Source organism: Cynoglossus semilaevis, unplaced genomic scaffold (genome assembly GCF_000523025.1).
Source record: "Cynoglossus semilaevis isolate Cse_v1.0 unplaced genomic scaffold, Cse_v1.0 scaffold1282, whole genome shotgun sequence".
NCBI classification, from domain to species: domain Eukaryota; kingdom Metazoa; phylum Chordata; class Actinopteri; order Pleuronectiformes; family Cynoglossidae; genus Cynoglossus; species Cynoglossus semilaevis.
In genome coordinates this window covers 15,977-33,665 of record NW_007585122.1, presented here as the reverse complement: position 1 = coordinate 33,665, position 17,689 = coordinate 15,977, and the positions used below count along the sequence as shown (strand labels likewise).

Sequence of the window (17,689 nt, the reverse complement as noted above, 5' to 3'; positions counted from 1 at the left end):
TTGTTTTTTGAATTATGTCACTTTTACATCTTGGTAATTGTCTGTGACTGTCCGGCTTGGTTCTATTTAGAATTGCCTTCTCTGGGAGTGGCCAGAGGTAAAGTCCTTGAAGAGAATGAGTGGGATGGATCTGTTAGAATACAGTTAGGAAGGAGAATCACTGCTGTTGCAATAAAAGGAAGTTGGATTGGAGTTCCATGTCTGCTGATGGACGTTAAATTTTGTGTGAGAAAAAGTTATTTTTGCAACTTAAAAACTCAAATAATGCGTGTGGCAATTTGTTTGTGTGGGATGTCTAGGTACATATGTCTGTATGAAGAAAGGCATTGTGGGTAAGTTAAATATTTCTTTGGGATCAATGGTCAAAGATCTGTACCTCCATCCAGAGATTTATCAATTGTTTTATTTCATTTATTGTATTTAATTAGGGGGGAAAAAATCTAGACTTAATCCCTGTTTTCATATATATATATATAAAACAAATGTGTGTATGTGTATATATATATATATTTCCTTTTGAAGAATGCCCAAAATTAATTATTTCTGGGACTCTTTTTTTCCATGAGACTTTTACTAGACCTCAGTGTTGGTTTCACTATTTTAACCCGTTTCTTAATGATTATCAAATTAAGTTGAAGCAAATATTTTAAGCAAAAACGTTAAGGAACTCAACATTAATGGTTCAAGAGTATGACCTCCGTCTCTCCCTCCTGAAATCTCCAGTAGCCACATGTCTGGTCACTAAGAGGCTCAACAACAGCAGGCTGATACGGCGTCCACCCACACACACACACACACACAGTCAGGCACTCGTCATTTCAGAAACCCCCCAGTTCACATGTTGGGCTCTGAATAGTAAATACAATGTGAAACTGCCACCGTCTACCCTCCGTCACACATACTCCCGTTTTGCAAGACACACTTTCACTGCATTGCTCACCAACGTGGCCGGCGTCAGAGCCCAGCAGGAAGTGCAGCTCTATATATCACTGAGGTGACTGCTCTACGCACAATCTGTACCTACAGGTGTCGTATCCTGTTCCTGTCGGGGGGGTGAGACTTGCTTTGCAACACTTTAAGCTGACGCTTCAGTTAGATGGCTGCTGGAGGCTCCGCTGACCAGAGAATGTATAAGGCAACTTGACGCAGTGGAACAAGTGATCAGAGCCGTGTGTGTGTGTGTGTGTGTGTGTGTGTGTGTGTGGGCCTATGGGCTACCACTGCTGCAGCTTAAGACTATCCTGTCAACAGGAACTGCTGTGTTTGATGTCTACAGGAGGAAAGTGATGTGATTGTAGTGCAGTCTGTGGTTCAGTCACTGCTCTTTAACCACAGCGTGATCCAAACGCTGATCTGCTGAATCTGTTATGTTACACTGATGTAACAGGTTTGGCTCTCTGCTGAGATGACCGGTGATTTACAGTTGCTGGCAATATTACTGGTCTGAAAAGCCTATGCTTTTGCTGGTTGCTGGTCAGTGAATAAGATAACCTTTGACCTTTTGGAGGTAATCACTGCTTGGTTTTAAAGTATGCCCATTTTTGTTGTTGTGCCAGAAAACAACAACAATGACCTAGACTTCCTTTTGGTGCTTTGCCATATTTTTTTTTTTCTATCCTCACATTTACTAAGTTCTGACTTTAATGACACATCCACAAGAACTAGACAAACGCATTAGCTCACACAAGTGGTAATGCCTTGTGCAGCACCATCTTTGTTTCACGGTGAGGACGGTGTTCCTTGTGTCAGTGTTCGTCTCCTCTCCTCTTCTGCGAACATATGGAACGTCTCTGTAACCAGCAGGTTCTAATGATGTCCTGGTTATAACTGCAGTGTGTCTCACCTGTCTTCAGTCTTTCTCTGGTCTCGGTCCATTCCTGACTTCCCTTGGTTATGTCCTTTTTCATTTTCTATTTCAAACTCCCCAATGTCCTGGCAGTTTTTTCCAAAGCTTTTACTAGTTTTCTTTCAGAGATTTTCCTTTTTTTGTTTTGTTTTTTTTTTTTTATCGTGGTCGCTTTCTGTGCCATTTTGATTCATTAAGTTGAATTGATAGTTTTTGTTCAGACTCAATAACTTGTATTTATTTATATTGCTCTGTCTTTCAGTGGTATTCTAATGTGTACAGTTGGCAGTGTCATCATGACAGACTGTAGAACAGGTTGGAGATGTTGTCAGGTGAGCTGTTTATGTAACGAGGAAACAGAGATGACGTTGAAATCTCTTTGTCGACCTCAGAGATTTTGATTTTAATGAATTCACAGACATCAGATAGTGTTTCCTTGATGAACAATTCGAATCAGGCTGTGATAGGAATAAACCATGTGACCTGAGTCCGTGTGTTTGTTTGTTCTCAGTTTACCAAAGTTTGTGTTATCTTTCAAGTCCGTGAGGTGTTGCTTTGTTGTGGGGACGGTTTAAGTAGTTAGTGGTGTTGAAATCTCTCCCCCTCTCTCCCTCCCTCACTCCCCCTCAGCCTTCCTCCGCTTGTATTCAAGGAGGAGCTGAAAATCTCCGGGGTTTCTCCTGGAACCTGCTCCTCAAATAAAAAGCTCTCCCCCCGTCACCATCGAGCAGGAAAGACTGAATCACCAGGAGGAGCCGCTCGTTGCCCGGCCACATCTGTGCGCTCTGCTCCAGACTGGCACTGACATCTGGCTGCAGCCTGTAGCTCCTCTCATCCAGACTGAACCTGAGACATCACTGGTATTTATTTGAATTAGAAGTAATTAAAAATACGTTAGAAGACGCGCCTCATCTTCGATTATCCTCGCTCGGCGTTGCGCGTAATTAGAGAGAGACGCAAGTTGGAAGAGCGCTCGGTTGTCAAAGTCAAGAGTGCGCGGCGCATCTCGAGTTTTTGGCAGCGCGCAGATGGCAGCCCTCATCAGCGCCTACTCTTCGTGGCCGGAGTCCTTTGAGTGTCCCCCAGGAGACAGACAAGACGTGGCCGACATCCATGGTCCCCGCAGAAGTCCCGGGGACAAGGCGCCGGAGCCGCGCATCAGGAGACCCATGAACGCCTTCATGGTCTGGGCCAAAGATGAGCGCAAACGGCTGGCGGTGCAAAACCCGGACCTGCACAACGCCGAGCTCAGCAAAATGTTGGGTGAGGAAAATTACGAATATTATTATTTATTAACATTGATAACTATTGTTATTATTACTGTTATTATTATTATTATAGACTTCGGTGTCGCGTAAATATGTGCGGCCTCGAGCCTGTTTTTGAAGTCTTTAACTTCTCCTCGAATCCAGTGTTTTACGTAAAGAGCTTTGGTTAAATTTGAAAGAAAAAAAAACCCTTCAAATTAATGTTTAGATGTATTATTTAATTCTTGTGCTTTTTTAAATTACCACTACAAAGAATCACCTCCGTTCGTTTTGGTTATCTCGCCAAAGATCTTGGATTTTTAAAAGTTTGCGTCGCAGCCTCCGGGAATAGACCGAGAGCAGAATTATACTTTAAAAATTAAAGTCAACAGTTTACATTTAAATTTAATATTTTGGTTGGTTTTTTTTTACACACACAAATTTGGGATACGACCATATATGGAATCAACGGTACACGCGGCCGAAAACATAGAGTATAAAAAGTGAAGAGGCTCAAAAGGCTTTTAGTCTTATAAGAACTTTAAGATAAAAGTAAAGTAAAAATCAGCAAAGAAAACAAATTAAAACAATTTAAAATTAAGAAAAAAAAAGGGAGAAACGTGAAACCTGAGAATCAAGAAGTCGCAGTAATTACTGCGTCTTTTTATATTTATTATGGCAAACTCTCAAAATCCCAAACACAAGATCGACACGAGTTATATTTAAAAATCCACATGGATGTTTATTATATAATTTGGTTTATTTTATGTAAATACGTACATTATTTTGTAAACTATTTTAGTTGATCTTATGTAATAATGTGCACCACTCTCCCATTTATACTAATATGACCTGCAGTTTATGACCAAATTAAATGCTAAAAATATGAATATAAATTATAATTTAAACAAACAGAAGAATGTTATGGTGTGTATTTGGGTTTTTTTTTACATTTGATTCTTTAACAAACACTTTTATTACTCATTATGAACAATTTAAATGAACAAATTTAATAATAATAATGGTAAATAATAATGGTAATGAATAAAAACATTGCTTCTTATTTCCAGGGAAATCATGGAAGGCCCTGACTCCCACTCAGAAGAGGCCCTATGTGGAGGAAGCAGAGAGACTCCGGGTCCAGCACATGCAGGACTACCCCAACTACAAGTATCGGCCTCGCAGGAAGAAGCAGCTGAAACGCATCTGCAAGCGAGTGGACCCCGGTTTCCTCCTGAGCGGTCTGGCCCCTGATCAGAATGCCCTGCCTGACCAGAGAGCCCTCTGTCTCCCCCCTGACAAAGATGAGGGCAGCCCTCATGGGGTCAGCGGTGGGTTTTCCAGCCCCAGCTCAGCCCTGCCCAGTGTCAGAAGCTTCAGGGACCCCGCCGGTTCCAACAGCAGCTTTGACACTTATCCCTACGGCCTGCCCACTCCTCCAGAGATGTCCCCGTTGGACGCCATGGACCACGAGCACGTGCCCCCCTCTTACTACTCGGCCTCTGGTAGCTCCTCCGTCTCCTGCTCTTCCTCAGCCTCCTGCTCGGACGAGCACCACCAGAATCAGACACACATTGGCAGCCCTCCACCCTACCACACCGACTACACCCAAATGCACTGTGGAGGCTCACACATAGGTCACATCCCTCACATGTCCCAGAGTGGAAGCAGCAGTGGACTGATCCCAGCGCTGTCTTACTACAGTACCTCGTCCTTCCCTCAGATCCACCACAGCCTTCACCAGGGCCACCTGGGTCAGCTGTCCCCCCCACCAGAGACTCAAGGCCACTTGGAGACTCTAGACCAGCTGAGCCAGGCCGAACTTCTCGGAGAGGTGGACCGCAATGAGTTTGACCAGTACCTGAACTCTACGGGGAGCGGCTTCCACCCGGAGCAGGGCGGCGGTATGACTGTCACAGGACACGTTCAGGTCGCCACTGCGTCTGCCACCATCTGCCCCAGTAGCTCTGCAGAAACCAGCCTCATTTCCGTGCTGGCAGATGCAACGGCAGCCTACTACAACAACTACGGCATCTCATAAGCCCCAAGGCTCGCCCGTCAGGCACGACAGCATTACAACGGTTGAATACACCAGGGTGTAATGTTGCACTCGGTCACTGAAAGATCTCTTTTTCAGTGTCTGTGTGCAACTTCAGCCTAACACGATTAAAACCTGAACTGGTTGCAGGAAAGTACAAAGTACAGTTGGAACAACGTGAAGAAAAGGAGATGGACACCTCAGGGAAGCAGACACAAATTATCGTTGAACACCGATCTCCCGTTGTGTTGAAGTGTGTCAACCAGAGGAGCAATCACAAAAGACTCGTCCACTTGTAAATGTTAGCGTTGCGGCTAGGCGATGTACAGGTGCTCTAGAAGCTAATTTAATGTTTTGTATAAACTCCTGCTGTAAGTAATATAATCGATTCTTTCCATTCAAATGTTTTATTGTATCATACGTGTCGCTCTCATCCGTTTGGGAGTTTTTACCTCAGTAGCTGTAAATAAATGAGGTTTTAGTGGGACATTTCTTACACAATTTAACAAAGCAGTGTATTATGAAGGCGAGAAGAGGCGTTTATACTTCTCAAGTAGCTAATAATATATGTATCATAACCTCTATGAAGAAAAATAATAATGTAATTATAACCGTATGCTGATTTAGGTTTGTGAAAGATGGTAATTTAAAAAAGAAATAAAGGTCCATTTTTGTATTAATGAGAAGTTATGTGGATGTGAATAATGCAGAGTCTATGAGTTTGCAAACCTTTACGCCCAAAACTGGATAATTATAAAAACTGACAAAGACACAAAGAATAAAAATCATGAAAACAAAACAGGACTCTAGCCTTTCACAGGACGGGGCTGCGAGGGATTTGATTATCTTGCATTTTGCTTTTGTTGTTTCCTGCTAGTTTAGGTTTTGCTGAGTGTTGCCCGTAGTGACACCCATTCCTGTGCCAGTTTTTCAGTGCATCTGTCTTCCTTACTTTTGGTTTCATCTGCGTTTGTGAGGATACGTGTTAAACAGAACCAGCCGTTCGTTGTTTAAACCACCGCTCTATCCCAGGTGCCGTGTTCATCTCTTTTCTGCCCGTCAACATATGTTGAATCATGCTGGTATAGACCTCAAAAAAAAAAAAAAAAAAAAAAAATTGAAAAAAAAAAGCATTAGAAGGTAATTAGGTTTGTGACTTTTTTGCATTCTGTTAATATTGCTCCTATTTCCTCTCTTTTCTTTCTTACCCTCAATTTTTTTTCTTTCATTTTTGTTAAAAGGAATTCGGGGGATTTCAAATCCTGGAGTCTGGCTGGTCTTCCTGCATTTTTTGGGAACGGTTGAGTCGTGCTTCTTGTAAAAAGGATGTAGCAGAGGAGCAGTGTTTCCTGGCTGATAAGGGAAAAGCCTCTCTCCGTCAGGATGTTTGGGCCTGGCTGGGCCTGGCATTAAAGAGTCAGAGTGAGGGAAGGGAACCCGCTGTTCAGTGAGTGGGAGGAAACACGACTGTGCTGATTAGCATCTTACTTAGCTGTCTTTACTTTTACCCACAGGACAGATTTATTAACCTGGTGTGTGGTGGTTTGACCAGAGAAACTTCACAAAAACAGATTTTTTTTTCCCACCATAAACTGCGCTGCTCTGAACATATACACGTTGACGTGGCTTTTTCACAAAGACACATGACCGTGCTCTGTCAAATCCAGGTCTGTGATTGTTATTAACCTGAACAGAATGACAACATCCATCATGTGTCCATGTTTGTAGCTGCTACATATTGTGCTCTTGTTCTTTAAGGTTATATCATTAGCCTTTGTGCCTGCAGGGAGTCAAAAGTCTGTGGAGGGTCTGTTTGAGTGCGGCTACGTTTTGGATGAGGCAAGTCGGGCGGGTGGTGCCCCAGGCATTTAGGGTGAGAGAGAGGAGGCAGTGGTGCAGCGTCAGCCGCAGAGGTGTCGGGGTCAGGTCGGGGTGCTGCAGCAGACTCCCCTGGTAAAGGCCTCTATGCTGTGTCTCAACGGTCACGTCCACCACCGCAGGGTAGGACACGGTAACTCTGACAAGGACAAAGACTTAAAACATCAACTAAAGTATCCTCGCATTACCTCTATTATCTAAATGTTGACACACAAGGTCAATATTTGTGGAGAACACTGAGAAACACTCATTTTTAATTTCTGAGTCATTCAGTTTATCCACTTGAAAATAAATAAATTCATATTTTACTTCAACATTTGTTCTTGAGGTAAAATTTGTTTGTATTTTTCTGTTTGATGTTTTTTCCTTTTTTTACTTAGGAAATACATATTTTTTCTTGATTCTTACAAAAAGTTCATCTGACTGCAATGCCATTGTTTCTACTACACAGCTTTCCTTTGCATTAATGATTGTTCATTAATTAAATGCGAACACACATGCCGTCAAAAATACCTCAATGACTTTCACAGAAATTACATTTAAACTTTGCGAATACTGCACTTTTAAGAATTGAAGAAAAAGCTCAGTGTTTGTCACCTTACATCCTTTACTCTCCGTCTGACTCACTGTCATCGCAACCTTGATTCAGACGATACCCCAGAAAAACAGACGCAGCTGCGGCTGCAGTTTCAGCTGCAATAAATCAACAAGGGAAGAAGGAGAACATAATGTGTCACCCAACAGTGGAATGACATTGTTGTGCACTGCAGACTCCCATTTTTTACACACAGATACTCGCAGCATGTCTATGACAGGGTAAAGCCTTCCTCTTATATTTGAGGGGCAGAATTTGATAAAAAAATCCAATCTAATGTAGACCTGGACTGAAAGATTTACAATATTTGTCAATAAAAGGATATAGGCTGAACAAACAAAAGAGCCCCTTCTTGTTATTTCTTTCTGATTGCTCGCTGGCACTGCTCCAGGATCAGGTCAAGCCTTTGGAATGAGCCTGTCAGGTAGTCTGTTGTGTTTCCTATTTCCTCCTCTGCGGTCATGTCACTTCCCTGACCAAACAAACAACTCGGCCTGTCTAAGTCAACACCGACTGTCAAGGTAAGACACCGTGTGTGGACAGGACCGAGGCTTAGCACAGCTGTATTATCCATCTGATTGGACTGTAGTGATCGCCGTGAGTGTCGCGTCCTCCAGAGGCACGTAGGAGGCTCACTGTCTGGTTGGTGCGGCGCTCTATTGTGTAGAAAGCGCGGGAGCTTTTTAATCACGTCATATTCCGAGGATAACCATGTTTGGATTATGACGTTCTATGTGTATGGACTGTGGGTCAGGAGGAAGTGCTTAATCTGGACTACGTGACTAAGGAATATCGACGCATGAGACTGCGATGGCCTTTAGAACAACTTAACAAGCTTTGCACCTAATGACATTTTAACAAACAATTAGTCTGGTGTGTTCTGTGTGTGTTACTGTGGGTGTGTATGAATACATATGAATAATCCTCGCTGCCTGCTGTGAACATTAGCTGCGGTCCTTTTCTGTACAGTGTGCTGTGACTGATGTTGCAGCCCAGATCATGAGATGAATGTGCTGCCAGAACATCATGGGTTTTTTTTTATTATTTAATCTAAAAATATCATTTTCATCAGTTAGAAGATAAAGTTCCTGAAGCAATTCTGTGAAGACGGTCCTGATGCAGCAGGAAGTCAGTGGCTGCTGTTTGTCTGTGTTGTGACGCTATGGCTCAAGTGGGTACTTATTGTGAGTGCAGAGCTCTTCTGTTTTGTTGGGTTGTACACATCCAACCTTGGGTTGACAAAGTGTTAGAACATTTGTAGCCAGGACTGTTGTTGTGCCTTCACTCACTGATAGATTTACAGCTTTTACTTCAAAATTGTATTTTAAACAATGCAAAATGTCTAATTCTAATGGACGTCAAATTACAAGTCAGAGCATTTTACCCCTCTGTGGGGCAAATGAACAAATGTTGAAATCTGAATGAATTTCCCACAGGTGACCCTGACTTTATCAAAACCACTTCAATTTTGTAACATAGACTGCCAATTTAAAGGACAAATTGAAGAACATAATAATACATAATTTAATTCCTGGCCACAATTTTCTCTCTACATAAAATCAACTTTGCTCTAAATTTGAAAAAGAAGTTGATAAAGGCAATGAAGACAGGCATCAGTGAAATCCTTAATGTTGTCCAGTTGGAGCTTGTTACAACCGCATAAGAACCTGTTTACAATTTGTACTTGGACCTGAATCTGGCCAAAGGAGGAAAGACAGTAACACACACACACACACACACACACAAGCATGCATGCAAGGGGAGATTATGGACCGCAGTGATTCTTCATCTCATTGTTGCTCACCAACATGCAGAGTGTGGGGCGGTGGGCAGGCTTGTACGTCGCCGGACAAAGAATGGACCAGACTCGTCGAGGGACGTGTGCCATGTGGCACAAGGATGTGCAGGGACACAGATGGGGACCCCTGGAAAACTTGGGGGACTGAACGAGCAGCCAAGGGCCTCCCATCCATACCTGTGCTGTGAATGCTGCAGCTGAACAGGACGCGGCACCTGTTCTAAGCAGATACAGGCAAGCAGCGAAAGCACAGAGGGAGGCCAGCGTACGGCTGCCAAGGCGAGGAAGGAGAAGGCTAGATTTCCATTTAGCCACAAGTACAGCCTGGTTACTGAAAGCAACGCAGGAGCAAGGAAGCTAGTGCAAAAATATTACAAAATGACAGTTATAGAAGTACATTTTGTTAACGACACCATTGGAATAAATTGAATAAATATATTAAGTGACATCATATGTTCAAAGATAAAAGAAAAACAACAAAACATTTCAGTGATGATTAAGTTAATTATCAATCTCTCTCTCTCTCTCTCTCTCTCTCTCTCTCCCTCTCCCTCCCTCCCTCCCTGCCTCTCTCTTTGTCTGGTAGCATTAGCTACTGTATAAGCAGCAGCACTACTTGGCTTGTTTTTGACTGCTGATTCTCCCTGGGGTGGTATAACTCTTCACCTCGCTGTGGAGGAGGATGTTCCTATTGTCCTTCCTAATTGCGATGCGGTTGTTCCATTCAGGAGATATAACGTCCTATAACTGTTCCCTGAGATTGCATACTGTAGGAGTCACTGGAGGAGCCGTAGTGCGTTTAGATTCCCATAGAAAATGTGTATCTAGCAGTGATCTAATGCTCCTTTCACTGTGACATTTTAAATGCTGTTCCGTATTTGAAATTATTACCAAAAGCTTTGAACCAGAAGCATTCGATCATCAATGATCAAATTGTGCTGACTGGAAGTCAAGCGCCTACATGACTTCAGGTCACCCACCCGTCTTTCCATTTTAGCGGCCCTACTACTGCCACCGTCCTGCACCGACAGATTTGACTCAGCTCGCATCCTGAAATGCAGACGTGTTAATGACACAGATGAGTGATGTTATAAAATCAGCAGTGAGAGAGAGCCTTTTAACAGCTCCACTGTAGAATAGACAAAGCAAACCTCCAAATCCACAGACCATTCCATGTTTTGGATATATAGGGAGGTAAAAAACAGAAAATGTGGGTTTTGTGGAAGGTGAATTTGAAAATGACAATGAAGCCAATATTTTAAATCTCTTTATTGTAAAATATCTGTCTAACATTAAAAAGAAGGGAATAGCTTATTAATGTTAAAAAGACAATTGCAATCTTTAAAAGTTTTTCAGTCTAAGCCCTACTCAAGCAGTTACACAAACACATGAAACTTACTGTTTCAATTTCCAGCCGCCCTCACTTCATTGTGTAAGTCTAGTTTGGTAGAAAAATGTACTTTGGCTTTGAGTTCAATATCGCTCATTTTTAAAACCTGCCTGAAACTTATATAAATATAATAATAAACGTATTTGGAACTGTTGTAGACAGCCCTTGACAATGAATTTAAATAATTCAAATACACCTCAACACTCCCCCCGTGTTGACATGTCAATCACTTGTCATTTACGTCCATCAAAACCAACCTAAGGTATTACATTCCTACGTACAGGAACAACGACCTCATTTACTGCTGCTGCTAAGTACGTCATCCATGACACACAACATTTCCTCCACCTTGATGTGCTGTTTATGCTTAGGGATTCTGGGTAAGATTCTGGTACTGACCTTGGCAGTGGGTCACACTGGCATCATTTCCATTCTGACTCCCAGTCCTCTGACCTTACATGATGAGTGTAATACTCGGGATGTTGTTGATGTCTGAGCTTGAAGGAATCCCTTCCTGCTGGATGCTCGGCCCGGTTTCCTTAAGACCCAACATCAAAAATGAGCCACGCGGAAATGACTCACACAGCTGTCCCCAGGGCTGAGACACTTCAACTAAAGTACGGTGCTGACAGGTTCAAAACAGGATATGGACTGGATTGGTCCCTGTTTATTACAGATGGCCGAATACTTAAGAGCAGTGATTGCTGAACGCTCTGATAAGAAAGTCCAGCAGTCAGAGTCACGTTTCTGCAGGGTAACCTACATGTCGGCACAGATATTACTTCAATGTCTTTTGAAGTAATATTGCTTCGGATCTGATTCTTGCCTTTATTTCAATGTCCTTTATTTCTTTGGGGGGGTTGGAGTCTTTCAGCGTGCAGCTTTCCCAGGTTCTGAGTAACTGTAAAAAGTCATTAATTACCACAGCTCCTGACCTTAAAGGCCAAGTTACACCATTTATAAACTGGCCATTTTTTTGCTTAGTGGTCTGTTATTAATTCTCCTGAGCTTCTCGTACACAAACTAAATAGGAATAATATGAACTGATTCATTACCACAGCATTATAGAAAAATAATGTCAATGAATGCTTTTTTTTTATAAAGAGAGTTTTTTATTTCCTCTTAATTGTCTTTTCCTTTACACTGTTTAAGATAAAACAAAGGAACTGTTCTCTTGTCTTGGTTGCTTGATGTAGAACAACGTATTTGAATATATATTTTTTCTCTGATTTGGATGCTCAAGTCTTACCTTAGTATTAAAGCTTTGCTGGTTTCACTGCTCAGGGCTTCAGTGCAGCTTTAACACAACCCACACAGCAGGTCATCCTCTAATCAGCCTTGATATTCTAACAGCAGCCAGGAGGGGGGAGTGATAAGCCTGAGCTGTAACACACACGTGAACAGGACAGTGATGAGCTTTTTTTTTTTTAAAAGGAAAAATATTTGACAAGATGAATATCAACCCTTTGGAAACTGCAGATATTCATTTTTTCTCGTTTTGAAGGTTCAATTTTAACTAGAGTTAATGTATTTTAGACTTGAGCTCATCATAAGTATTAGTTATTGCAGACTGCAGGCAAGGTAAAGAAAATCCAAGACAAATGCAAAGAAAATATTTGTTTACATATATAAAAAATCTATATGTCTGTTATAATTAGAAAATTGCAATTCTAATTCCAAAATTTAAAAAAAATCAATAAAGTGTGATTGGCATAAGACGTAATGATTAGAGTTAATAGGAAAAGGGGAAACCCTATTAAAATGATTTTTGACTCATTGTCAACCAACAGCTCCAAGGAAAATTGAATGTGTCTCTTTCTGATACTGTTACTAGTATTTCCATCTTTTGTGCCATGGCTGATGACATACTGCCTGTGTGTTGGATCTGCACTGTTAACAACCTGGACTAGTCCAGATACAGTCAACTGTTGCTATTTTTTTACATACCAGGTATATCAGCATTTCTGGAAATGGTGTTTGTGTTTCATTATGGACAAGAGAAGACGTGAAATCAAGTCTTTCTTATGTCGGACTCTGTGATGATGTCACGCTGCACTGACTCACATTGATCAGAAACTCTTTGGGTTACTTCCAAGCAAGGCAAGAGTTTTCCTCACACAGGAAAAACTCAACTTCTTTTCTGAGTCACTCACGGTCTGTTGTCATGACTCAGCAGGGGAGGTCTTTTTCCTCTGTTCTCCCGTGAGTCAGGACACAATAAATCTGCCCACCTCCAGTCAACTCCACCCTCCACGACCCTTCAAGCTGCTTAAGACTTAAGATAGATGGCAGCTCCAGAGCTCGGCCCTCTGTGTGGGTTAGCGTTAGCCTGGTGGGAGTGGGTGCTCCTGTAATTAAGCGCTTTCTTGAACCTTCCGTCATCAGTGTGTGGGAAGTGGGGGGGGGGTTGGGGGCTGTCATCTGTAAACCCCTGATAAGGGTAACCCCTCCTGTATTGTAGTGCCTGAGAAGAGTGAGATGACCCAGGGGAATATTTACAGAACCTTATCTAAAATATTTTTTAGAAAAACACACATACTGGTAGTCTGTGATTAGTGTTTTATTTTGTTGTTGTTGTTTTTTTTTTACCTTGTAAGCATTTCTCATCCTTGTTCAACAGTTTGCATGATGTGATCATGCCGACCAGGCTGCTGAGTCCAACTGGGCTAATTAGCAAAAGGCTTTGCCTTATTAGCATCACAGTGACCTGGAAAACAAATGGGTGGTTTTATTGCTGCTCTTTCTGCACATTCATCTTGTTTTAACCCGATGTGACAACTTTTTGTCTTTTGCTGGAATTTTGTTTTTATCTGCTTTGTTTTCTTGGTGTATAGCAAGCTGTACAACATGGCATTATAATTAAGAGCTTAAAATAATATATAATAATCATTCTTAATTATAGTTTTAAAATCTTTGCTGTTCGCAAAATAAAGATATCACAGAGAACCCTGAAAATAATTTCACAGGAAATCCAGAAATATATGTTTACTTTTATGACACACTGAAATATATTCCACAAGTGGCTTTGACAGCTTTAAAATGGTCAAGAAATGAAATCTTTAAACATCCTGGATGCACACAGGGAAATGGTTAAAGATCAATGCATATCCAAACCCAGTCACAGCTGCAGCCGTGTACTGTATAGATGGCTGAAGGACAAACGTGTGGCAGATGCCCAGTCATAACTTGTCACTGAGTCTTCAACTCCTTTTCTAAAAGCGTGTTTAACTCGCTTTATGCAACGCTGAAGTCCGAGTCATGTGTCCAAAGCCTCAGCAGATTTGAGTCCAAACGCAGAGTGATTAACGAGGCTTTGCATTCTATCCTTAGCTTCTCATGTACCTGATTAGCAGGTAGGCCTGCTTCTGCACTGAGGCTTTTGAACTGCATTCTGGCTGCGCTGCCTGCAGCAGCTCGTGTGTTTCTGCAGGAGTTCATATCTGGCAGAACTGGAATTTAGTTTCTTGATTCTCTGGATTATGGACGTGTATGGTGTGAGTATGCATCGCTTGTCCATTTTGTTTGGAGGGAGCTGTATAATGACTCTCAACAAGATAATTAAAAAAGTGATAGCAGAAAGTGAGAGAACAGTAATTGATAAAGTAGAGCAGGCCTCTGTGTACGAGCCACAGTTGGCAAATATGATAAAAAAAAGGGACAAAAAAAGATCCTAAAACCTAGTATTAGTAAAAATTAGTATTTGAATAATAGTATTCAAATGACTAATTCCCCAAATTAAACATTACTCTGTTTTTTAGCAGCAGGACATTTGCAGAACAAATTGAACTGCCAAGTGTTGTGTTGTGAGTTTTCCTAATGAAACTTGTGAATTTTTACCACAAAAGTACTTCATTGCCTTCTCAGATATTTTGAAAGTCATCTGCAACTACCTTTATGCTTTAAGGTTCTACTACATACTAAGTACAATACAATGTATTTGCAGAGCTTGCAGCAACTGCTTTAATGTTTTAAGAGCGTGCACAGTAATATTATGAGTACAACACTGATGATACTGTACAAGTACATGAACAATAGATGTATCTGTTCTAGGTTTTTACTCCAGCTCAGCCTATCTTTGCAGTAATTGTGCCTCCTTCCATCAAACGGCACAGAATAGTCCTCACCTCGGTGTATTGTTTCAGAATACACTGAGACTTTTATAGGAAATCCTCGCTTTATTGATCAGGGCAGAGAAAAAATTATTCTGACAGAGTCAGCATTTTTTCTACACTGACAGTGACATCTATAAAAAGCTAAGGTCCACTTTCACCACTGGGCCTTAAGCTTGTTATTTTAAGTCACTTGGAGGATTTTTGGAGCACTATCCTCATTACTCTCTGCTTCATCCTAAAGCTCTGTGAGCACATGTAACAACCAGGTTACCTAAGGTTTTTATCTATTTAAAACAGAGCAGTAAATATATAAAATGGAAACAATTTTATTTAATTATATCCAAAATGTACAACTATACCTAATATGAATGTTAACATTTACTTTAATAAACTATCGCTTCTTTTGCTAGCACCATGTTGTATAAAGTATATTACACCATATAACTATACCTACCAAAATAACATTGAATCACCCTTTACTGTAGACATGAAAATAACCGTATACCATAACCCAGATAATATAATAAGTATAATAGAGCAGATTCTTGATTGCATTATTCGTTCTTGGTTTCCGATCACTTATGGCAGATTACAATTTCCTTATATTATTTGTATTTAATATTACAGAGTATAAAACACTTTTTTATATATAAATGTATATTCCCCCCTTGTGTTTAGTTTTTTCACATTTCAGCCTTGAATCCATGGAATCCACACAGATGAGTGGGGCATCAGCTCGGACTAACTCATGAAAAACCCCTGACCAAAGCCGTGGGTCGCTGACACCTTCCTGAACTCACCTGAGATATTTCACTCCGAGGACAGAGAAGACAGTTCAACATGTCCTCCAAAAAGCACAGCTTTCAGTGCTTCAACTCTGCAGGATGTGAAAGTCCAAGAAGGGCTACTCTGCACCACACCACTGGCTTACCCAGAATTCCTAAGCATGGCCTGGTGGGCCGCCACGAGCCTCTGGAGGTTTGCCCGGCGCACGGACACGGCCATACTTGTGACCCATTACCTTTCTGTCTGCACCAGCAGCCACACCAGTGTGTTCACGCGGCGCCAGTCAGACCCGAAGAAACGCATTTTGACCACGGTCGCCACGTTCATTCTCACCACAGGCACAGCCGGCGGGTGGTGTTAGTGAAGAACAGCGACCCCTCTGTCAGGAAGACCATCGTTTTGCACTGCAGGAGTATACGCAGTTTGGGCCTTTTCTTAGAGGAGGTGTCTGAGCTGATGCAGTACAACATAAGAAAACTCTACACTGTTGACGGTCGTAAGGTAAGCCATAAACATCTACAATTAAATTGTGGTTTCCAAAGTGGGGGTCGCAACCCGTACTAGGGCAGGGAATAAAGTTGTAAAATGATTCATTCAACAATAATTACAGTTAATAATTACAGTTTAAAATGTTTCCATTATATTGTCAGTATAACTTTAGCTAATATAAAGAATAAATAGATGGTTAAATGTTTGGAGAGGGAGTCAAGCAGGGATATTCCTACACACTCAGATTGTGGTTTTCTCTACAACCCATTAATCTCGGTCAAATCAGAGCTATTTTTGAGAGAGAAGAAACAGGTCATCGTAGAAAAATCCACTCTCCTGGTTTTGTGATACCAGTGGTGTCTCAGAAACACGTCTTCCACAGTGGTAATTAATAACCCTCCTTTGGGGTTTGTGTGACCATGGGTGAAGCTATTCATCTGCCTTTTACCAACGGGGGCTTTAAATCCAAAACTGCACTGTCATCAAAACTGACTGCTCATCGCCAACAACATCAACCGTACTCGCAGTATTTCAAACTTCTTTTTCCTCAGTGCTTTTTATCAATGCCATTAAATTAAGGTTTGTTACTTAAGCACTGAGTTTAGTGATTTTTAAAATATATCAATCGATTTTCTAAAAAAAAAAAAAAAAAAAAAAAAAAAAAGGATTTTTTGCAACAGTCTTGCTGTAAAAAGTGTTTCACGCCAGACATTGTTGTAGCAGCCCCGTCTGTAAGCAGAATGCCATGAACCCTGGTCTTGTTGTGGTAAATATAATCATGAAACAATGCTTATGTTACATTAACAAACTTCTTTCTTCTTTTCCAGATTGACAATGTGCAGACTCTCATGCAGTGTCCCAGCGTTCTTGTCTGTGTTGGACACAAACCTTCTCACCCGTCCATTGCAGATTTGTTTCGGCAATCAGCTGATGACCGGCTTCCAAAGTTGAGTGTGAGGACGATCTGCATTGAAAGAACTGAGGGTGAATACTGTATTTGCATCCCTGTTGACATTACCATTGTATTGCTGCATAAATTATTGCTGTAAAAGAACAAAATTACTAATTTTATATATTTTTCGTTATTCCCAACGCTTTGCCTGCTGATGATCATGTTAATGAAATAATGAAGGAGCTCCAATACAGAAAAATGAAAACAATCCAAACCAAGAATGCAATGAGAAATCAAATGGTGACACATATTCATTTGACAAGTCTTTACCAAATGGAACTGACTTTCCACATCATTTGGATCCTCAACCACCAACTGGTGAGGGGCCAAGACATGACGACATCAAGAAACGAGTTCGTGTCAATAAAGATGGGAGTTTGTCCATGGAAATGAAAGTTCGTTTCCTGCTACAACAAGACCAAACTTTACACTGGTCCACAAAGGTGAAAAAGACAAACTGGAGCAGCTGTAATTACACCCGAGGTCACAGTGACACTTACGTTGCAGCAATTAGTGACAAAAGCTTTTCCGAATCAGACGTTTCCACTGGTGATCAAG

The 17,689-nt window shown here is 41.4% G+C and overlaps 2 protein-coding genes across 2 annotated transcripts; both read left to right on the top strand.

Moving 5' to 3' along the window:
- The first annotated feature begins 1,258 nt into the window (after positions 1–1,258).
- sox7 (SRY-box transcription factor 7) lies at positions 1,259–5,930 on the top strand. The gene is made up of 2 exons (XM_008337374.3): positions 1,259–3,109; positions 4,164–5,930. Exons 1-2 carry the CDS (start codon positions 2,875–2,877, stop codon positions 5,132–5,134), a joined length of 1,206 nt encoding a protein of 401 aa, XP_008335596.1. The 5' UTR covers positions 1,259–2,874; the 3' UTR covers positions 5,135–5,930.
- Positions 5,931–14,292: 8,362 nt separating this feature from the next.
- On the top strand, positions 14,293–17,264 carry LOC112486562 (oxygen-regulated protein 1-like). The gene is made up of 2 exons (XM_025053756.1): positions 14,293–16,191; positions 17,007–17,264. The coding sequence occupies exons 1-2, from the start codon at positions 15,745–15,747 to the stop codon at positions 17,226–17,228; spliced, it is 669 nt and encodes a 222-aa protein (XP_024909524.1). The 5' UTR covers positions 14,293–15,744; the 3' UTR covers positions 17,229–17,264.
- The last annotated feature ends 425 nt before the right edge of the window (positions 17,265–17,689 follow it).

What these genes read in the sequence shown, in the direction of transcription:
- LOC112486562 (XM_025053756.1), top strand. Translation starts at nt 15,745, where the DNA reads ATGTCCTCCAAAAAGCACAGCTTTCAGTGCTTCAACTCTGCAGGATGT. An exon ending in ACACTGTTGACGGTCGTAAG is followed by an intron (nt 16,192 to 17,006) that starts GTAAGCCATAAA and finishes CTTCTTTTCCAG; the next exon opens with ATTGACAATGTGCAGACTCT.
- sox7 (XM_008337374.3), top strand. Translation starts at nt 2,875, where the DNA reads ATGGCAGCCCTCATCAGCGCCTACTCTTCGTGGCCGGAGTCCTTTGAG. An exon ending in CGAGCTCAGCAAAATGTTGG is followed by an intron (nt 3,110 to 4,163) that starts GTGAGGAAAATT and finishes TCTTATTTCCAG; the next exon opens with GGAAATCATGGAAGGCCCTG.